The sequence below is a fragment of the Chionomys nivalis genome, chromosome 24 (assembly GCF_950005125.1).
Source record: "Chionomys nivalis chromosome 24, mChiNiv1.1, whole genome shotgun sequence".
In the NCBI taxonomy this organism is placed as follows: Eukaryota; Metazoa; Chordata; class Mammalia; order Rodentia; family Cricetidae; genus Chionomys; species Chionomys nivalis.
The window spans coordinates 35641040-35664333 of record NC_080109.1 but is presented as its reverse complement, the minus strand read 5'-3'; the positions used below and the strand labels follow the sequence as shown (position 1 = coordinate 35664333).

Below are 23294 nucleotides of genomic sequence, written 5' to 3'. Positions count from 1 at the left end.
TCCCTCCCTCCCTCCCTCCCTCCCTCCCCTCCCTCCCTCCCTCCCTCCCTCCCTCCTCCCTCCCTCTTTCTTTCTTTCTTTCTTTCTTTCTTTCTTTCTTTCTTTCTTTCTTTCTTTCTTTCTTTTCTTTCTTTCTTTCTTTCTTTCTTTCTGCTCTATAGCTGACAGTTCCAGCCACAGGGCCACCAGAGGGCACAGGATCACGGGTATTTTCCTTAGGTTTATGACAAGGTCCTTCTTTCACAACCTCGGAGGAAAAGCTCTGAGATATGAGGTATGCATGAACTGAGTGTTGAAATGCAGTATTTTCTGAACAGTGGGGCACATCGTTTCCTAACTGGAGGGTTAACTTTTACAAACACATAGGGCTTTGTGCAGATAGGAAAACAAAGACACTGCTTTCAGTGTCTCATTTACTTTTCTCTCCATTGTACAAACATTTCCCCAGCATCTGCATTTTCTAGCAAACCAGAGTGAAGCCAGCAGTGTAACCGCTACATTGCCTGCTCCAGGGGCTGTGGTTTGCGCCACTGTTGGTGTTCTTCAGAGAAGACACATGCATTCACACAAAAGTGCAAAGCCCCTTCTGGCCTCTCAATTGCCTCCCTTGTGTTCTATAGATAATTTTTAAGCATATTTTTTTTATGTTAGCACTTGCACCAACATATAAAAAGGGGGGTTTGAACTTCTTTATTGGAATACAGTGATGTTGTTTCATGTTTCAATGCTGTTACAGACAATAGTTTTCTCCAACTCTACAAGAGAGATGAGCTGGCCATATCCTCGTAACATACACAGCAGGAATCTCACGACTCATCTGGGCCCACATCTTGAGGTAGTCTTCTTGATGCTCTTGGCTGTACATGTGCTGACAGCTGGTGCTGGACTTGACTGGTCTAGACAGGTTTGGGGTATCAGTCTGCAGGGCTGAACAACAGCCTTTTCCCTTTTCAATGCTTCCCCAGTACTCTACTGTGAATTGAGAGACAAGGCAGAGGTTAGCAAGTGTAGCTCAGTGGTAAAGTGCATTCTTAGAATGGGAAAGACTTTGGATTTGGTTCTTACGTAACCTCTATATTTATATACATTCAAGGTTAAACTTTCATTCAGAGTTTTCTCAAGTCTAATACTTCTTAACTGAAAATAAAAGGATTTTCAAGGCATTTTCAGGCCCCAAAATATAGAGACTGATTTTTAGAATTTTACCAATGTTTGTGTCCACTGCTAAGGAAACAATCTGTTTATATAAACCAAGATGAATAATGTAATAGTTTGTTTTGATTTTGAATGAATCACAGTCTAAGTAAAAAAATGGCAGAGGATTGCTTATGATATATGAATGAGTGAAGCAATAATTTAATTATATGTTATTGCCATGTGAGTTTATTAAAGGGAAATAAGATTATTTTTTTTAAAAAGTTACATTAAGAATTACATCTTTGTGTATAGAGACAAATAAACACACTATAATATTCTTTTTGATGAAGACATCAAGATTCTGATTTGGGACATTGATATTACTGGGTGCCATAAACTGCTGTAGAGAATTTTATTTGTTGCTGAAAATCTGTAGCACTAGTTCAATGACAGTGTTGAAACAGTGGCAAAATTCTAATTCTAGGTTATATTTATTAACTGAAATTTTATTTTTCATGCCATTTGTACAGAAAAGAAAGTTGGGTACTTTGATTGCTCCTTAACACATTTTGATTTGATAAGTAGAAATGATGTAATAACAAGTCAAACTTATAAGATTTATAGTTTAGTTTTCACATTTACTAATTCACCCAAAATAGAATCAATATTGTAATTTTTCCTTTGTAGATTAGCTATCTCCCAAAGTTTCTGTCTTCAAAATATCTTTTTTTGCCCAAAGTTACACTTTGCTACAAATAAATCATTTTCCTATTTCTTCTGTTTTATCATGTTGCTGATTAAAAGTTCATCTTTTAGTTTTGATTGCAGTTTTTACTTTTGAGCATGGAGCATGGCTCCATGTTGAGGCTTTTTGTTTCTCATGGCTTCCTTGCTATCAGTCTTCTTTGGTTTTCTTCCCACCTTCCTGGCCATTTGGCCCACTTTGACTGATATGTCGTAAGCCACCTTTTTGGGGTGACTTCTGCCAGGACCCTAGCCGTGGTGGTGGTGGGTTCAAATGCTCCAGGATGTGAGGAGTAGAATTATTAGGCAAAAGGAATGTATATATATATGAGAGAGAAACATAGGATAGTATCAGGAGGGAGTTCCAGTGAATGCTAAAATTGCCTTTGTTTAATTTCCATTTGCTTAAATACTCCAACCCCAAAAGATAAGAAACTGTATTCACATGATACTAGAAATGAACAGACCTGATGAAAGATTATGTTCTACATGCTTAGTTAAGCATTCTGTTGCCAGAACAAGACAATAACACTCACACCTGTTGACTGAGATTTCTGTCCTGCCCGAACCTGTAGCTGTTTAGTCCCAAAGAAACACACAGAGGTCTACATTAACCATAAACTGGTTGGCTTATTAGCTCAGGCTTCTTATCAACTCTTTCATTCTATATTAACCCATAATTCTTGTCTGTGTCAGGCACATAGCTTGGTACCTTTTGTCAGTGAGGCATTCTCATATTGCTTCCTCTGTGTCTGTGACTGCAAACTGAGTCTTTCCTCTTCCCAGAGTTCTCCTGGTCTTGTAGCCCCCGCCTCTACTTTCTGCCTGGTTGCCCTGTCTATACTTCCTGCCTGGCTACTGGCCAATCAGTATTTTATTAAAACAATACAAGTGACAGGACACAAGACAATTGTGCCACAGCACACACCCTAGACCAAAACATTCTGTAGGCAAACCACTCCCTGGGTGGAATCTATAGTTATCTCCCTAAGGGAGTAGGAACCTAGTTGAATTCTTAGACTTTTGTTTGAGGTAGAAACAGCTCTGCTTATTAATAACTGAAATACCAGGTCTGGATATTAACCTCACCTGTTGACAATAACCTTGAAACAGAGCAGAACTCTCTGATCTGTTATTCGAACTGTTGACAATAACCTTGAAGGAACAGAAGTAAGTTCCAACTCTCTGACTTTTAGTCAAGACAGAATGGACCCATTCCTACGGACCCTGTCAGACTGACTTCTCCATCCCTTTATAAATACTAGGGTATGGTAAGCTTCATCCTGAGCTATCTTTAAAATCATGCTTCATTTCCTGACCAGGTAATTCAACCCACTCCTTTATTTTTACTTATCAGTAAAATGTGTGCCCACCAAAATGAAATGGCATCAAATAAGTGAAAAGTGTGTTTTAATTTAAATACACAAAAGACTGTGAATAAATTAAATTCAGGGAGGAAAAACCTCATATGCATGAGTGGAACCCTGAATCTTTTCCCATGTGAGAACAATTTGTTACATAGCAGAGGAGCAAACGACACACTGCAGACAAAATTTTTCTGAGATAAGAAGTCATAACCATGTGAAATATAAACCATATCAATTTCTATTCATAATATACATTTTTAGTAGACAAAAAGTGCCATGCAACAATCAGTGTGTTCTCATTTTAGAACATATTTGCCTTCTGTAAAAGAAATCCACAGGTCTTCAGTGAATCCCCAGCTGTCTTACTTTTCTACAGCTGGGAATAGACACAGTGACCAAGGCGACTTGTAGAAGAAAGAGTTTAATGGGGCTTGCGGTTTCAGAGGGTGAGTCCATGACCATTATGTCAGGAGCTTGGCAGTAGGCATCATGGCACCAGAGCAGTAGAAGAGATCTTATATTCTTGTCCACAAATAGGGGACAGTAGGAGAGAGAGCGGGGGGGGGGGGGAGAAAGATGGGGGAGAGAGAGAGGAGAGAGAGAGAGAGAGAGAGAGAGAGAGAGCTAACTGGGAGTAGTCTGGGATTTTGAAACCTCAAAGCCTCCTCCAACAAGGCCATGCCTCCCAGTTCTCTCCAAACAGTTCCACCAACTGGGGACCAAGCATTCAAACCTATGAGTTTACGGAGGTCATTTTATTCAAACCTCCACACAGACTCCTAAACCCAACTCTTTTCCCTGAGACCTGGCAATTTGATAATTCACTTTCTTTATCACTGGATTTTTTTATTCTAAATATTTTTATGTAAGTGGAATTATGAAATATAAAGTCTTAAGATTAGCTTATTTCACTTACAATATTTTCAAGATTCACCCATCCAACAAGTATTGGTTCCATTTTGTTTTACGTGTGTGTGTGTGTGTGTGTGTGTGTGTGTAGACCAGAGGTCAACTTTAGGGGGTCTTATTCAATTGCTCTCCCCCTTATTTTTTGAGTCCGAACCCAGAGCTCATGAATTTTTCCAGACTGGCCAGCTAGTAAGCCCTAAAATTGTTTTTAAGATTATTTTCTGTGTGTTGACTGTGTTGGTATGTTCAGTTCTTGCTGTGGTAAAGACATCTGGACTCTGGTTGTGCCACACTGCTCTGATGTTGTTGATTGTTATCTTACACTGGCATTTAGGCATCTGGGCTTGGGCTGATTAGGACTAGGTCCTGATTTCTGACTTTTTCTTTGTTGGATGTGTGTTTTGTTCCTTAGTTTCTGTTTCCTCTTCTAGTCTTTGTGGCCTGAATTGCTGATGACTAGTGTGGCCTCTGATCTAGTAGGAGCCTCTGTCTGAGATGTGAGCAGGCCTTCTGGTGCTTAGCTTGGCCTGTGGTGCAGCATTGAGAGTAAGGAATGGGGCTCTGTTCTTCTGACTGGCGTAATCTGCACCTGGTCAGAGACTAGCTTCAACAAGGATATCACTTACCAGAGTAGGTGTAATGGATTATTAAAAATTACTTCCGGAATCCCGGTGGCAGCAGGCAGTGGGCAGGGATTCTGGAGAGCAGTCAGTCCTAGGCAGGGACTGCGCATGAGACCACACTGCAGATCTTTGAAGGTGGCTGGTCCCTGACAGCGAGCCATGTGGCTGCTGCAGGCGAGAGACAGATGGATAGGCACACCATGTAGAGTGAGGTTGGATATTTATTAGGTGGGTTATGGAGGGGAAGGGAAAAGGGGAGAAGAGCAGAGAGAGAGAGAGAGAAGAGAGAGAGAAGGGAGAGGCAGAAGCGGGAGAAGGGGAGAAGTGGAGAGAGGCAGAAGCTGCCTCTTCAAGAGAAAGATGGAAAAGAGAAAGAACTCAGACTGGAAGCTGAAGGTCAGCCTGTCTCAGCAGACGGGGGGGGGGGGAGTGGGTGTGGCTTGTCTCTTAAAGAGACAGAATAGATAATTACAGTAGGGGCATGGGGATTAGAAAAATAAGTAAAGAAGATGAGAGTGAAAATAATAAAACAGAAACATAGTACTGAGGTCCAATGAATACTGAAATTGAATACTGAAATGAAATCACCCATGTTTAATTTTCTGAACACTTTTATATCCCAAAATAAAAAGGGGAAGAAGACAAAAGACTGTTTTAACATGATACAAAGGACAACCAGAACAGTTACTTGCTTCAATACTTAAGACATCGATTCATTAAATCTTGAGAGAAACATTCTGTTGTTTAGGCAGTGAACCCTCTCTAGACCAAGTATCCTGAAGGCAGCCACTCCCTAGGTCAAACCTCCTAATTCAAAAAAAGAAGCAGAAGTATGCTAGAATTCCGACCTTTGGTCAGGGTGGAGTGGATCTACCTGAAGGGCCATCTTAATGTCCAAAATACCACGTAACCACACCCTAGGTCAGGGTGTATAGCCACGCTTGTTAACAACTTTGAGCAAGCTAAAACTCTCTGACCTTCAAACAAGGTGGAAACAGGTTCACACTTTTGGGCCTCCACACATCTAAGCAGTGGAAGTCTGTTGGGATTGGGGAAAGGGCCCAGCAGTGGCTGGGGTGATGAGGTCATGGGGAACAGAATCTTGGGAGTGAGGCAGTTCAGTGGCCAGGCAGGCTGCTCACCTCTTCTTCTGACTGATGTGACCTGGGGAGACAGGCTGGCCACAGGGAGGATGATGAGGTGTGAAAACCTGAGTATTGGAATGGGATTGTTTGACTTCTTAGGCTAGTGTGAGCAAGTAATACTACAGTGAATATTCCTTTTATGAGAATAGAGTGTTCCTAGTTTTCTTGGACATACACAGAAGAGTGGAATTGCTGGGTCACTAGACAGCTCTATGTTCAACATTGTGAATAAGTGTCAAACTGTTTTCCATGGTGGTTACATGGCTTTGAATTCCTACCAGCAACATAAGAAGGTTCCAGTTTCTTCATATCCTCTCCAATATATATATTTTTCATAACCTTTTAAACCTATTGATTTTTTTGTTTCTGGAAATGGAGTTTTGCCATGTTTCCCAGACCAGGCTAAGTAATACCCTTGTTTGCAGGCCTATACCACTATTCCTAGCTTTTTTTTTTCCATTGTGGTCACTAGAGTGGGTATGAAAAGACATTTAATTGACATATTGATTTGTATTTCCCTGTTAATGAAAGATTTTGAACATCTTTTCATTTACTTACTAATTTTTGTAGGTTTTTGACTAGTTTATATTTTCATATATCATTTCAGACTTATTATTAGGTAGAAATTTCCCACCCCCATTCCCATCCCTTATCTCTTCCTTTTTCTCTCCTTTCTTCCTTTAAACAAAACTGTGTCGTTTACAAACTAGCAGGTTACTCTACAGCATTTTCACCTGTGCATAGTTTTGGCTGATCCTGCTCTTGCACAGCGCCTGGTGCTTCTTTGTCTGGATGGAGCGCAAAGATGGACTTCACGCTCAAGCACAAGCTCCTTTGAAGTTCTCTTTGTAGCCCAGACTAACCTTGATCTCCCCAAAGTCCTCTGACCTCAAGCGTCCTGAGGCAGCCAAATCTATTTCTGGGGGCCTCTTTAGCATCGGTGCTAATTAGTTTCTCACCGAAGAGTGTGAGAACACAGTGAAACTGATAGGGCACAGAGCTCCACTCACCCTGCCGCCTGCGTTCATCACTTGGCTTTGTCTCCAGGGAGGTCAATTGCAGGCCTTCCCTGCAGTGTTGAAAGCCCTTTGTGGCTGACAAGATGTGGTAAGTGCTGAACATGCTTGTGATCTTGGTCTTTTCCTTTTTGATCGGCACCATGGTGGTCAAATTCTCCTGCATAGCCACAAGAACCCAGATTGGTGGTGTCTTAGTTTGGGTTTCTTTCTTTCTTTCTTTCTTTCTTTCTTTCTTTCTTTCTTTCTTTCTTTCTTTCTTCCTTCCTTCCTTCCTTCCTTCCTTCCTTCCTTCCTTTCTTTCTTTCTTTCTTGTTTTTTTTTTTTGGTTCCTGTCCTGGAACTAGCTCTTGTAGATCAGGCTGGCCTCGAACTCACAGAGATCCGCCTGCCTCTGCCTCCCGAGTGCTGGGATTAAAGTTGTGCGCCACCACCGCCCGGCCTTAGTTTGGGTTTCTATTGTTACAGTAAAACAACATGAACAAAAGAACTTGGGGAGGAAAGGCTTAATTTCACTCACAGCTCCACATCACAGTTCTTCATCAGAAGTAGTGGGGGCAGGAACCTGGAGGCAGAGCTGATACAGAGGCCATGGAGAAGTGCTGCTTACTGTCTTATTCACCATGGCTTACTCAGTATGCTTTATCATAGAACCCGGGACCACCAGCCCAGGAATGGCACCACCCACAATGGGCTGGACCCTCCCACATCAATCATTATTAAGGAAATACCACAGGATTCCCTGCAGCCAGATCATATAGAAGCATTTTCTTAATTGCAGTTTCCCCCTCTCAGAAGACTGGCTTGTGTCAAGCTGACATAAACTATCCACTACACCAGGGTTTAGAGCTAGGTGCTGGTTTGAATGAAAATGACTTTGATAGACGTACAGGGAGTGGTGTTATTGGAAGTGTGGCCTGTTGGAGTAGATGTGGTCTTGTTGGAGGAAGTGTATCACAGTTTCAGAAGCTCAAGCCAGGTCCAGTGTCACTCTCTCTTCCTGCTTCCTGCAGATCCAGGTGTAGAACTCTCGCATGCTGCCATTCTCCTGCTGTGCTTCCCTCTGTGATGATTATAGACTGAACCTGAAACTGTAAGCCAGCCCCAATGAAATGCTTTCATTTGTAAGAGTTTCTGGCTCCTGGTGTCTCTTTACAGCAATAAAACCCTAAGACTGGAAATGAGTGGGAAGTGACCATAAAAATAGCAGGAAGGTAATCTCTGTGGTGATATGAAGTGATGGTTACATGAGTTTACAGGTGACAAAGTGGCACATAGCTACACACACATCGTACCTGGGTAGAATATGGTTTTCATGTTGTACGGTGCTTATATAGGGTAGAGCAGCCAGAGGGCAGTGCATAAGTGCCCAAGATCATTTTGCATGATCTTTGCAACTTCTTGTGAACTAGTCATAATTTCTAAGTAAAATATTATAACATAGATGGCTTTTGTCATAAAATTCTTTTAGTTGTTGATTTTTAAAAACATAGTCTTTTGATGTAACCCGAACTGGCCCAGAACTTTCTCCTTTGGTCTCAAACCCAAGATTCTCCTGCCTCTGCTTCCAATGATGTTGTGCTATACCCAGCTCACATATTTTCTGGAGGCAGTTCCTTTGGTAGCTCCTTCTTGGTGACATGTTGGTGAAAAGTGAAGGTTGGAGAAAGGTCGGGGAATCCAAGGGGCATTGCTATGTAAGTGTTGTGAGCCACATGGACTGCCAGTGTGTCTTCTCAGGGTTATAGGCCTCTCAAATAGGAAGGCTCGAAAATAAATAATCCATCTTGATGTTATCTCACAAATACCTGTAGTCACCGCGAGGCTCTTAGTCATAGGGGTGGGAAGAAAGAAGAGGCAGAAGTGTCCAGATTCTCCCAGTTCCTCACTTACTGTAGAGGAAATCTACAGTGAATTTACCCCCCCCCCCATGCTCCTTGCCATTCTAAAATCTTCCTCTCATCTCTGGAGCAATTTAGTTTGTTTAGTTTTGTTTGGGGGGGACATGGATCATATCTAGGTCATGTTTTGTTCCAAGAACTTGTGGTGGGATACTTTTCTGTTTGGACCTTGATTTCTTTATATTCAATAACAATTTAGTTGCAGTACCTCGTTTTGTTTTTGTTTTCTTTTTCTTGCAACCTTATATCTGGCTTCATATCTGTTTAAGAGCAGACACTACCACCCCCTTGTAGAAATGTTGTAATGACCTGAGCATCCAGAACCAGAGCCAGTGTAAAGAAGGAACTGGAGACTGTGGTTCAGATCCTAGCTCTCTAGACTGGAAATGTATTTCTAATCTCTAAGCCTTACGTTTTCAGTTTGTGAATTGGAGAAAAAGGAGGATAAGAATGTTCTTTGCAGATCTTAGGGAGGATAAACAAGTGTCTATGTCCTGCTCAACAGTTAGCTCTTGCTGTTCCCATTTCAAGTTGTACGAGCACTTTCCACTCCGCTCCAAGCATTCTGCAATCTTTCACTGTAACGTTTTGCTTTACACTGTTTGTGCATAAGAAACACACAGGTTAAGTATCTGTCCTAACAGCAAGTTGTTAGCCTTGAAGCACTTGCTAAATCATATCCAGGGTGGCGAGCACAAACCACTGCCATTATTAGGATAATAATGTATTTGGTTGCCTTACTGTGTCAGCGTTTTACACAATTAAGTACATCTTCTGTGAGCACTCATTTCACACCATACGGCTGACTCCTTTTTTGGCCTCTTTTTCCTATGTTGACTGTACTATCCACGTTATCAGGACGGTGTTTATCTCCCACTTTGAATCCTGAACAAGGTAGTTTCAAATTTTCGGTGACTTGTGTTCCTCAGACCAGGTATCACTCAATGGTTACAGGCCGGTGACAAAGCTCAGGCTGTCCTTCTTCGAGTCCCTCTTCGAGGTTCCTTTGCTCCAGGACCCGCCCCTAGGTTTCGCCTGGAGTCCTTGCTTAGGTCTCGCATCTCAGGCCCCGCCCCACGGTCCAGGCCTTACCCCAGCAGCCAGGACCCTGCCCTAGACCTAGCTCCGCCCCTCCGCCCAGCCCCGCCCTTCCGCCGGGCCGGGTTTTCCTCGGCTCCTCCCCCGGTCAGCGAGGGGTGGGGCCCACTCGGTTCTTGGGCGGGGCCAGAGTGGCGTGCCCTGAGGCGCCGACGCCCTGACGTGAGACGCCGCCGGTTGACGTCGCCGCAGTGCCGCTGGCCTCTGCTGCTGCCCCGGCTCTGCTCCTCCGCCCCATGGGCGTCCGAGGCTGTCGGCGGCGGAGCTGGAGCTGCTCAGGCTGAGGGTGCAGGCATCGACGGAGGTCCCGGCTCGGGCCTGCCGCGCTGTCAGGTGAGAGGAGCTCGCGAGGCTACGTGCGGCGAGGGCCGGGCGGTCGTGAGGTGGGCAGCGCCTTCCCGACCGAGTCCCTCCGGGGAGGTTGGCGGGGTCGCGGCCGTGGCGCGGGGCTGGGGACGCGGGGTCGGAGGTTGCGGTCGAGGCCTAGCAGGCCCTGACAGCCGGGCGCCGGGGTTCCAGGCGCGCGCGGAGCTGGCGGAGCGAAGGGCAGGGCCGAAGCCCCCGGGATGGCCCGGCTGCCCTGATGCGGGAAGGCTCGTCCAGTAGGGCACACACCTCAGTGGACAGCTCTCCGGCCAGAAGCAGGTCCGGAACGGTTGTCTTCCTTCCGGGGTGTCTTAATTACCGTCCTTCCTCGCCCCATTGGTTCCCGTGTAGACAGCGGGGTGTCTGGTAAAGGGAACGAATTCTTGTAAATTTCCTCTGAGGAAGTCACAGGTTCTGGAACTGAGAGAGTAGGTTTCAGCTGGTCTCGTGGTGCTGTTTTCATCCCATGCATGACAATGAAGCAGATGTAGTCTGACAGGTGTAAAAATGGGTGAATTCGTGAGTGACACTGTTAGGTGCCGTTCCCACACTTGGTGGCCGAGAACCTTGAAGCACAACTGTTTCAAACCTGGCATTCTCGCTTCTTTATAGCCCCTCAGTCAGCATGCAACCCAATCCCCCAAATGTCTTAGAGTTTGCAAGGCAACTGTCATTTGGTAAACAGCGTGCCCGGTGTCCAGAGTAGAAGGGAAACTAAGTCACGCTTCTTTCCAGGGAAGACTCGGTGTCAATAGGAAAACTCTTTCAAGGATACACTTTCAAATGTGTCCTGACTCCTACCTCAATGACTCCTAGGTCACATCCTTTTCATATGTAGAGTGGTTTTGAAAAGTTCAGTTTTATTTGAGGTCCAGGAGTTCTTAATGTAGTTATTGGACCAATATCGAAGTTTTCTGGCGTGTTAAATAGTTTAATTTGAAAGCGTCACTAACAAAGTTATAATATAACCTTTATAATTGGTTAATATGCTGTGCTTTTCAGACTTAAGATGAAACGCTACAGAAGGGCCTTCAGAAGTGGAAAGATAAACAACATTGAAGATTAAAAACATATGTTGTGTAAGTATTTTTGCCTAAGATTAAAGAAAAATCAAATTTCTTATTAAAGCCCAGATAGAAAAATGTTGGATTTATGCTTCTTTTGTGTTTGGTACATCTGTGACCACCAAATCATGTTGTCTGAATTTTGGACTGTTGATACATGATTGATAGTAAGTCAAGTGCTTAGCTTTTGTGTTGGCAGAGGTAAGCCCAGAGAAACCCTTGCTTCATTACCAAGTTCCAATATTCTTGTCTTTTGCTTGCTTTATTAGCTGCTCATGTTTATAAAAGGTTTAAAAAAGAATATTTATATGTATCTCTGTTTGGCATTGTTTGTTTTTTGAGCCCATATCTCCAAAGTCAAGGCTTGTCTGGAACTAGAGATCTTCCTGTTTCAGCTTCTTGGTATCAACTTGCAATATTACCGAACTTAAAGCCTTTTCTTTTTTTCTCTTTTCTTTCTTTCCTTTAATTTTGGGTTCTGTAGAGATAGTAAAAGACATGGTTAATTTAATTCATTTAATAGATATTTATAGAGTACTATATATATAGTTAGGGTTAAGGGTTAGGGATATATATATATATTATATATATATAATTTTGAGCTTCTGGTAAGAGAGTAAACTGTTCAGGATGGTAGAAGAAGAGGAAGGAACCCCTTTTGTCTCTCCCCAATCATTTACTGTATGGAGATCATGCAGTAGATTCTTATATTAGAGGAACTTTTTATAGTAGAGGAGCTTCCAGCTCCTCTTCATTAAGCAGTTGTTGTACCATGAGATGTGTCTGCACTGTGTAGCCCTAGTTCCTGTGGATACCCTCTTGCCTTGATCCTTATGCTAAAATACCACACTGTTGTTATTCAAAGGCTGAATTAGTTTCTATTCTATTGCTGTGATAAGACACCGTGACCAAGGCAACTCAATTTGGTTTGTGATTCAGAGGATTAGAGTCTATGGAGGTGGAGCAAAGGGATGGTGTCGGACAGCTGCAGCAGCAGCTAAGAGCTTACATCTTGATATAAAACAGGTATCATAAGCAGGAGACAGAGCGCACTAAGAATGGCACTAGTCTTTGAAACCTTAAAGCCTGTCAGCAGTGACATACCTATTCCAAGGCCTTACTTCCGAATCCTTCCCAAACAGTTTCACCAACTGGGAATAAATATTTAAACATATAGCCAATGAAGTTCATATTCTCATTCAAACCACTGCATTTCACTCCTGAGCACCCATTGACTCATAGCCATATCATAATTCAAAATTTAGTCCAACTTCAAAAATTTCCTTAGTTTTTCGGTCTCAACACTTTTGAAAAATCCAAAGTTTAAAAACTCTCCTGAGACTTAAGGCAGTCTTTTTTATTGTAAACCCTTATAAAATGAAACAGCAATTTAAATACTTTAAATATACAATGGTTTAGAATATTGATTACCATTCTAAAGGGGAAGAATTTGGTACATAGTAATGAAATACGGGCCCAAAAGAAAGACAGAAACTCAACAGGAAAAACCCCTGAGCTCCACGTCTGATGTCGAAGGGTTTAGATGACTTCTCTTCCAGCTTTTCTGCCTGCAACACACATCTCTCGGGCTTATTCCACTCCCCGTACTCAGCTCTCCCTGCAGATATCCTGTGGCTCTGACATCTCTTAACAACTTGGGGTATCCCACACAACTCAGGCTTTATTTTCACTGCTGTCCTTAGGCACTGAGGGAGTTTCTATAACTTCTTTAGTCTTTTTTCCTTCATGATTCTAAAGCCAGAACAGTGTGAAAAACCCTGCTAAATTCTGTTGCTCACTTGGGATGGAGCCTGGCCTCACATTTACTGCAGCTTTATTTGTTGTTGCTTTTAAATTCCTTAGGCCTTTTCAAGTTGGAGGCTTAGTTGGCTGGGGTCCTTCCCTTAGTGTGCCCCTCCCTTTATTCCAGTGCAGATCAGGCCTAGCCTTGATCTTACCTCCTTCAGTAGAAGCCTTGCTTCCAACACTAAATTTCCAGCTGTTCTTTTTCTCTTCAAGCTGTACATTTTTTTATTTTTATTTACCCTACTTGCTCTTATTCTTTGTAGATGTGCGTACATTAACAACTGTGTGACAGTCAATATTAGGCTGTCTTGAGATCTCCACTGCCAAAGAAATTAGTTCATTACTATTCAATTTAGCCTCGGGCAAAGTTTTAGGACAAGGGTAGAAGGCAGCTTCTTTGCTAAAATATCACAAAAATGGTCTGTAGTCCAGTTGCTTATATTAATATTGTTCCTATCTGAAACTTCTTCAGCTGGGTCTCCATGGTCAACATTGTTCTTAGTAAGTCTGTCTTCCAAGCTCCTACTAGGATGGCCTATTAATCTCAGTTTACAGCACTCAACTGCTTTTCTAGTCCAAAGTCTCAAAGTCTTCCATATTTTCCCCAAACAACAACAAAAACAGCATGGTCAGGACTGTCACAGCAATAACCCACTTCCTAGTATCAACTTAGTTTCTATTACTATGATAAAGACACTATGACCAAGGCAACTTATAAAAGAAAGTTTTATTTGGCTTATGGTTCCAGATGGTTGTTTATGATGGCAGAGCAAAGACATGGTAGCAGATGGCTGGATGGATCCACAAGTGGGAGGCAGAGAGGGGAGTCCTGGCAATGATAAGTTGTCTGTTTTTTTTTTTTTTTGCTTTTTTTCAAGACAGGGTTTCTTTGTAGCTTTGGAGCATGTCCCAGAACTAGCTCTTGTAGACCAGGCTGGCCTTGAACTCACAGAGATCCACCTGCCGCTGCCTCGTGAATGCTGGGATTAAAGTGCGCTACCACTGCTAAGTTTTTTAAAACCATAAAGCCTTTCCCCAGTAACATATTTCCTCAACAAAGTCACACCTCCTAATCTTTCCCAAAGAATTCTACCAACTGGGAACCAAGTATTTAAACATATGCGCCTATGGAAGTCATTCTTGTTCAAAGTATCATCACAAAGTAGTTTCTTTATTCTTTATTTGCTTGAGATATGCTTTTAACATTGGGTTTTTGTCTGATGATTTTTCTTAAATGTTTTGCATTCATCTTATACTGGGGAGAATGTTGGTAGATACTTATGGCTTTCCAGCCTCAACACCTCTTTCTCCATTCCTTTCATAAGAATGATGAGCTGTTATATCATATGGTGGTGATTTTGGTTGAGGATTCTAGGTTTTTTTGTGGATGGGTTGCACTTTTTGGACTTGATTAGAAACATATTTTTGTGTAGAGGCTCAAATGCGGAACATATATACCTCACCTAACTTTGTTTCCTTCAGTAAATACTCATTTTACATCTCTAAATGATAAAAAATAAACATAAGTAGGTACATACAATTTTATCACATGTAATTCATTATAAAATGTGTGGATATTTATTTAATATGCTTTTTGATACAAATTTTACTGGATTTAAATTTGTGATTCTCTAGGTTTAGCCACCTGAGGAACTGAGATTATAGGAGTAATTACATTACTATCAATTATGTTAATATACTAATTACAGAAGTTACTAGATCTGGCTAGGTATGCTCTTGGCCTTCTTTTTTTCCTTTTTTTTTTTTCTTTCAGTATTAGGTATCAAATGTGTGTTCTCATATTTGTTTTTATATCTGTGGGTCTTTCAAAGTATTTCACCCATTTAAATAGTGTTGAACAAAAGACAAAAGAGAATTCATGGGTTATAAAGTGATCGCTTCCTTCTAAAATTTAGGCTGGTGATTGACAGGTCTTTCAGTGCTTTTAAAAATATCAGAATCTGTTTTACTCAGTTTGTAAACAGCGGGAGAAAAATTTAAAAGTAGAAACATTTCTCCATTTTTTTCTCTAGCTTTTTTGCTGTTTCATGGTATTGTCACTGTCTACTGTTGCATGTGTCCCCTTTCACTTTTCAGAGACGTTTTGTTTTCATCTTTATGCTATACTAAGATTTCAGCTATATATATGTGTGTGTATGTATATGTTTTTATATACATACATATATGAAAATTATATCTATTGTGATCTCCAAAGTGAGAGTCATGGCAAACAAACAAAAAGTATGTTTAGAAAGTTGACAAGTCATATTCATCGAATTTCAGTGAAAAACTTGTCCTCATACATTCTTTGTATGTCCTGAAAATTTTACTATTATTATTTTTATTCCCCCAAAACTTACCTGTGCTACTTGGTCTAAAGGAATATTAATGATACAGTTTTCCTTATGATTCCTTATCCCTATTTTCTTTGAGTTTTTTAAATTTGTATTATAATTGGAGACTGTTTGTTGTTAGTGGATTGGGTTAATTGTATTATATTGTACTAAAAGGAAAATCCTCTTGTTTTTTATTATAATGTAAGAACTTTCTTATTTTTAGTTCATTCTTTATAAAATAATCATAATCATGCTACTTGCCTGTCTATGTATGTGGATATAAATACTTTCTTAATCACTGTTCTATTGCTGTGAAGAGACACTGTGAGCAAGGCAGCTCTTATAAAAGAAAACATTTAACTGGGGGCTTTCTTACAATTTCAGAGGGTTAGTCATTATTATGGTGGGGAGCATGGTGGCAGGCATGGTGCTGGAAAAGTAGTTGAGAACTACATCTTGATCAACAGGCTCAGAGAGAGAGAGGTGGAGGGAGAGTGGGTGGGTGTGAGGGAGACCAAGCTTGGCATGGGTTTTTGATACCTCCGAGTCCACTCTCAGTGACATATTTCTTCAGTAAGGCTATATACACCTTTTAATCTTTCTGATCTTACTAAAGAGTTCCATTCCCTGGTGACTAACCATTTAAATATCTGCACTTATGGGTTCATCTTACTCAAACCAGGACAAATACATATCTATATGCATATTTATCTACACAATTGACCATGTCTGTTCATAGCTTGACAATTTATTATAATTTTTCCCGAACATGTGATGGCAAGAGATCATTTAACTTTTCACATGCTATCCAGAGGAAGCATGTGACTAGGAAGATTATTATCCTGTTGAATATTGGTGAATACACAGAGGTGATGGAAATTATGAAGATTTATTTAATATATAATTATAATATTAAGCACTAACTTTGAGGAAAAATCTAGATGAATATTAATAATATATTCATTATCCATTATATTATTTGCAATAACATACCATTAATTATGCATTAATTAATACAAATAATTAAAATTTAATTAAAACATAATTATTAGGAATTATATTGTTTACGCAATATATGTGTCTATGTAATAATTAATGATTATTATTAATGATGACTAATAAGTATATAGATGGTTAATATTCCTTATTAAAGTAGATTTTTACTATGATCTTTAATAGCAATCATGCCTCTCTCAGTACTACTCTTTTAATTTGTTTTTGAAAGAGGTTATCTTTATGTAACCCTGGCCATTCTGTAACTTGCTATGTAGACCATAAGTAGACCTCAAACTCACAGAGATTTGCTTATCTTGATTGTAAAATCAAGGCATTGCTAATGTGAACCATGGTCTTCTATTTAGACAGAAATATGTACAAACATTTCATTTGTTATTTACTTGCAATCCCAGTGAAAGACATAAAAAGTAAGTTTAAAACCTCGTTAATTCACCTTTTACTGTTTTACGTGATTTCTGTTGGAGTGTTATGAATCTTTGATTCTAAGTTTAACTGTTGATCTCTTTAGGCCTTTAGATGTTCTGAAAAGAGATCAGTAATGGATCAAAGGAAGAATGACAGCATTGTCCCCAGTATCACTCAATTAGAAGATTTTCTTACAGAACACAATTCCAATGTTGTTTGGCTTCTTGTTGGTAAGTAGAATATATTTTAAAAAGTAATTTTGTTGTGTTTTCTTCCAAGTATTAACAACTGTCAGATTTTAGGAGTGGTGGCTCAACCTGAAATGCTAGAGTAGCATTCATTTATCTTTAGGAAGGGGGATTTTATATATGTCTTTTGATTATTTCCTCTGGAAACTACTCTGTATTGTTTTTGTTTTTCTTAGGCTGCTAAGTTGTCTGACTTATGAGAGCTGGGGGAGAGAAAAGGCATTGATTATGTTGAGCTTATTTTTCCTGTTTTAAATTACTTTCCCCACCCCTATTCCAACACATACATAAACATTTTTAATATAAGCTTGATAAACGTTCATTGTAAATAATATTTTGTAGTGAAATAACATATATTTAATACTTTATTTTAATTTCTTTTTTCCCCCACTGGAAAAATGGTAGTGGTTTATGCTATTTATTACTTTTTTGTGTAATGATCTACAAGTTTTCTTGGTATATGCAGATAGTTCAAAACAGTGCTAATTAAATGGAAGAGAAGGGAAAGAGAGGGAAGAAATGAAGGAATGAATATGAAGGAGAAAAGGAAGATGTATAAAATAATATCAATGAGTAAAGAGATTATTGAAGGCTGTTATTGCTGCACAAGTTGATGTGAAATCGTGCTGTTTGAGTTGGATTTTGGTGTAGGAGCCCCAGATATAGAAGGGAAATTAGGAAGGGTAGAAAGGAAAAGGAGACATACTGATATTTTTCAACATGTTTGGTATACTGAATATAATAGGAAGTTTGTATGTGTTGTTAGTGCTCAAAGAAGTTTTATGAAGATAGGTTTTAATTTTCTCATTTTAATAATAGCATGGATTACATGCTATGGATTACATAACAATGTTTACTAAATGCATGATTTTGCGTCTATATATGCTATAAGGCAGGAATATGGGCAGAGGTGATGAATATCCTGAAGGAATAATGATGCTTCATAGCATGTAGGTAGGACTGAATTACAATTTAGACTTAGAGTTTTATAGTTTCTATTTGACAAAAGAAAACTATTGTGAATTATTAATAAAATCCAAAAAAATGAAAACTGTAGCATTATTTTGAACAAAGTGAAGATCTTACTATGATGTTGGTAGGTCACATTTTAACCTGCTACACATTACTTTTTCCTCACTTAGAAAGCAATTATACATTTAAAATAAAGGTCAATTCATTATAAAAACAATGGTTTTTCTGTTTTTCCTTTTATGTATTGATGAACAGGGTATTTAAAAAATATAAATTTTAGATGACAACTTTTCATGACTAGTTAAGTTTAGACGATGATTTATTTCTACCATAATCAGTGACATTTTTAAAAAGTAGGTTATTGTCACAACAGTTACTACAAATATTTAGGAGAAGGTAGCCTCTTAGTTAGGAATTCTGTTGCTGTGAAGAGACATGGCAGCCCTTAGAAAGGAAAGGTGGCGCACGCCTTTAATCCCAGCACTCGGGAGGCAGAGGCAGGTGGATCTCTGTGAGTTCGAGGCCAGCCTGGTCTACAAGAGCTAGTTCCAGGACAGGCTCCAAAGATACAGAGAAACCCTGTCTCGAAAAACCAAAAAAAAAAAAAAAAAAAAAAAAAAGGAAAACATTCAGTTGGGGCTGGTTTACAGTTTCCTGCTATAATGGCAGGAAGCATGGCAGCACTTAGGCAGACCTGGTGTTGAGGAAGGAGCTGAGAGATCAACATCTTGATCTGCAGGCAGCAGGAAGTAAACTGAGGCACACTTCCTCCAACAGTACCACACCTGCTCCAGGTAGGCTACACCTCCTAGTAGTATCTGTCACTCCGAGTTTATGGGAGCCAATTACATTCACACGACCACAGGTAGCCTATTTAGTGTTTCTTTGACAAAGTTTCTTGGATTCTATTTCTTTTCTTAGTATGTGTTTATGCACATTTGTATTAGTGTATGTGTGTGATGTACATACGTTTGTGAAGACAGAGTCTTTCAATAAACTTGGAGCTCGTTGCTTTCACTAGGCTGGCTGGCCAGTGAACTCTGGGGATTGCGCTATCTCTGGCTTCTGCTTCCCAGGTCTTTTCTACAGGTTGCATGTGCCGAGCCCAATTTTATGTGAGTGCTGGTGATCCAAAATCAGGTCATTATGCATGCAGTGTACCAACTGAGCCATTTCCTCAGCTCCTGTTACTTTTTTAACAGTAGAGATTGTTGATTAAAAAACCAATGATTTTTCTCTAAGTTGAAAAAAAAACCAAGAGGCATGGCTAAGGTAGTAACTCTGGTATCTGTGACTTAACCAAGAATGGTATGGTTGTGGTGCAGGAGCCCTTGAGCTGCTCACCTGTCCCTGGAGCTGATTTATTCCTTTACTGGCTCATTGTACCAGACTTCTGCTGAGCGGGGCACAGCTGGGAGGAGTGAAGCTTCATAGACTTAGAATCTGTGGGGGAATAAACTGGGTACGGATGGAATGCAGCCATCCAACAGGCCAGTGGTGGAAGAACAACACTAGTTTGAATAGTGAAGGAACAAAAGAAAATTGAAAACAAATCTTTGGGACTTGAAAAGGAGGAGATAGCACCATGAGTGACTGCCTGGAGGAAGACCAGGCATGTGGGAAGCCACATACAGACTTTGTAACCCACCCATTTCTCTTTCCTTCTTGTGTATATATCGTCTAATTCAATTGAATGGACCAGTTTTGTTCTGCTCTGTTCTCTTTTTCCCTCTTTTTTTTTTTTTTTTTTTTTGGTTTTTTTTTGGTTTTTCGAGACAGGGTTTCTCTGTGGCTTTTTGAGCCTGTCCTGGAACTAGCTCTGTAGACCAGGCTGGTCTCGAACTCACAGAGATCCGCCTGCCTCTGCCTCCCGAGTGCTGGGATTAAAGGCGTGCGCCACCATCGCCCGGCTATTCTTAAAAGCATAGATTGGCCAGGATTTCTGGGTCTTCTTGCTTCAGTTTCCCAAGTGCTGGGGTGGCTTTAGGTTGTTTGATTACATTTCCTTACATTTTTCTCTTTTCATTTTGCTATCCAATGGAGCTGCTCTATCTCTTCCCCTTATCTTTACTGTTACATCCTTTTATTCATTTTTCCTTCTTTTATTTTCTGTGTGCTGCTCTAATACTAATGACTAGTTTTACTTTCTTTCCATACTGTTCTTAGTCTCTAATACCTTGTTACATACTGTGCTTTTGTACTCATCCAAAATTTAGGGTTGGGCAGTTATTTTAATTGAAGATAATTCTGTTTTCATAATAGACTTGTACTGAAATTAGTGGTTTGCTCTCAGAGATGAGTCAAGTCCAGTGGGGGAAAATGACACCTTAACCATATTATAACATAGTTCCACTTCAACACCGCAGATATTTGCGCTGAAGAAAATATGGTGGTTAAAAAAATATTCCAGCCAGTGACTCATTCCAGATGCTTAAATCCCAACGCAGAAATGCAAAAACAAAACAACAAAAACATTACCTATGCGCTTGAAAATTCCCAATTATGAGCCGGGCGGTGGTGGCGCACGCCTTTAATCCCAGCACTTGGGAGGCAGAGGCAGGCGGATCTCTGTGAGTTCGAGACCAGCCTGGTCTACAAGAGCTAGTTCCAGGACAGGCTCCAAAACCACAGAGAAACCCTGTCTCGAAAAACCAAAAAAAAAAAAAAAAAAAAAAAAAGAAAATTCCCAATTATGTAGTAATAGACTTCAATGAGAGCAAATTGGATGAAAATCTCATGGAAGTCAAAAGAATAATATAAGGGCTGGGTAGTGGTGACGTACGCCTTTAATCCCAGCATTTGGGAGGCAGAGGCCGGCGGATCTCTGAGAGTGTGAGGCCAGCCTGGTTTACAGAGAGAGAGAGTGCCAGGACAGGCCCAAAGCTACACAGAGAAACTCCTCTGTCTCGAAAGTAATAATGATGATGATGTCCAGTGAAAGAAAAGAAGACATGAGTAAACTGAATGAATTCAAGGAGCACAAACAATTGAATCAAATAAGGAAGGTAATACAGAGAGATAAGATAGAGGAATTCAGTAGAGACATAGGAGTGCTGAAAATGAATCAGTTTGAAATTTTGAAAATGAAATGTCATAGGTCAAAATAAAAAACTTAGGGAAAACCTCACTAATAAAATAGATCAAATGGAAATTGAATTCCAGGTCTTGAAGACATGATAGACAAATTGGAATATTCAGAGGATAATAAAGGTGAAATAGTAAGAGAGAAAAAAAACCAGAACATACAGGATATACGGAATACAATTGAGAGGACACATTTGGGAATCATGGGCAGAGAAGAGGAGCAGAGCATATACAGAACAAAGAAGAATGTTGACGGCTGTAAGAGGCACCAGTTTACATGTAAAGGCAAAAAACTTAGCATAATTGCTAATTTAGTTTTCTTAACCAAAACTTAAAGCAGAGGCATGGAACAATACCTTTCAAGTTCTTGAAGCATTGCACTTTAATCTGATTAGAATCTACATTTAAAATACTTATTTATTTAGGTAAATAACTGAAGAAAAAAGGTTATATAAAAAAGAACCCATGATTTTAAAATTCCAAGTATTAAATTGTTAAAATACAGATTACTATATGAAAGTAAATCTTTGCTGATTTGTTTTCCCTCTGAACAGCTACCATTTTGTCTTGTGGATGGATTATTTATCTCACCTACTATAATTCTCGGAATGTTGGTCTTATTTTAACACTGGTCCTTAATAGATTGTATAAACATGGCTATATCCATATTGGTGAGTGTGTTTAACACTATATTTTTCTTTTACATTATAATGAGGTAATATGTTATAAATTTATATTCTGTAAACAAATAGTAGCTTTAGAACATCATTTGGTTCAGTAGTTTGAAGTAATCCATCTGTTTGGCCTTTCCGGTAACATTCCTAGATAGTAATAAACTGCCATTTGGTTACTTTTACGTATTTCTATAGTAACTTTTGGCTTTTTTTTCCTTAAAAAAATATGCTTATAAAAATATTTGAAAAACAAAATATTTAAATTGAGTTTCCTTAAAGTTTGTCTTGAATTTGAATATTAATATAGATTTCCCCTTTTTATAAAGTTGCTATTTTAAAAATTTATAAGTTGAGATAATTTTGTGTATTTCCTTTGTGGCTACTTTTAGTCGACTTCTTGTTGTCAGAAGAAATTTTGCATGGGGATGGGCATTTGCATTAGGAAAGCATGTTCCTTGGGGAGAAGCCCAGTAATTGGGTGGGATGGGACGAGGGTGGCTGGATAGACCACTCCAGCATTCCTCATATTAAAAAACTTCTTAATGAGCACAAGTAAATCTTCTCTGAAGCATAAATTATCTTCTGTTAATTAGGAAAAATGACTGATGCAGACAGATTAATGAGAAAAATGATGAGTTAGGTATTGTTTGTGTATGTGTAGTGGCTGTTTTTAATTAAAGGATCTACCTATATGGAACAGTTATAAAAATGTTTATTTAGTAGTTCAGCCCATACTGATAATTTTAGCCCTTTTTGTTTCATTGGGGAAAGAAAAATGAGAGATTTATAAGACTTGTGAGTATATGGAGAAGGGAATGGAATAAGATGAATTATTTATTAATTTAAAGGCTTAAGATTAGTCTAAGCTTTAAATGCTCTACTATGCATTAAAAGAATTACTGTAGTTACCATTGTTTTTTCTCTGTAACAGGTTCCTTCTCTTTCTCTGTTCTCTCTGGCAAAGTCATGGTTCGTGAAATATATTACATTACAGAAGATATGTCTATTAGGTAACAAGAAATGAAAAGAGATCCAAACAAATGTGAACTATTATAAAAATGTTCTTAATATGGTTTTATTTAGTATGATTTGTTTATTCAAATAAACCATAAATCAAAAGTTGTTTATTCAGCAATGTTTAAAATTATTTAGATCAGCAAAATACTTTCTACCTATCAGTTCATAGAAATGAATATTTTCATTTGATTTGTAGCTGGAAAATAGAACCATTGTGTTAGCTGACTATTCCAATTGTTGTTACATGGCATGCATGTTAGGGCTATTAGTATGACTCATCAGTTTTCTCAAGGTCAGCATGCAAGTATTGAGTACATATTAGCAACTATAATTTTGCTGTGAGAATATAAAAGTAATCTAGTATA

General features: G+C 39.5%; 1 protein-coding gene across 5 annotated transcripts in view; it reads left to right on the top strand.

The window, feature by feature from the left end:
- The first annotated feature begins 10128 nt into the window (after positions 1-10128).
- Positions 10129-23294, top strand: part of Bltp1 (bridge-like lipid transfer protein family member 1) — a 181836-nt gene continuing 168670 nt past the window's right edge. For all 5 annotated transcript variants that reach the window (XM_057757383.1, XM_057757384.1, XM_057757386.1 and 2 more), the window contains exons 1-5: positions 10129-10273; positions 11309-11385; positions 17038-17164; positions 21793-21909; positions 22844-22922. In XM_057757383.1, the coding sequence (XP_057613366.1) occupies positions 17068-17164; positions 21793-21909; positions 22844-22922 (293 nt within the window). In that variant the 5' untranslated portion in view covers positions 10129-10273; positions 11309-11385; positions 17038-17067. The remainder of the gene's footprint in view (positions 10274-11308; positions 11386-17037; positions 17165-21792; positions 21910-22843; positions 22923-23294) is intronic.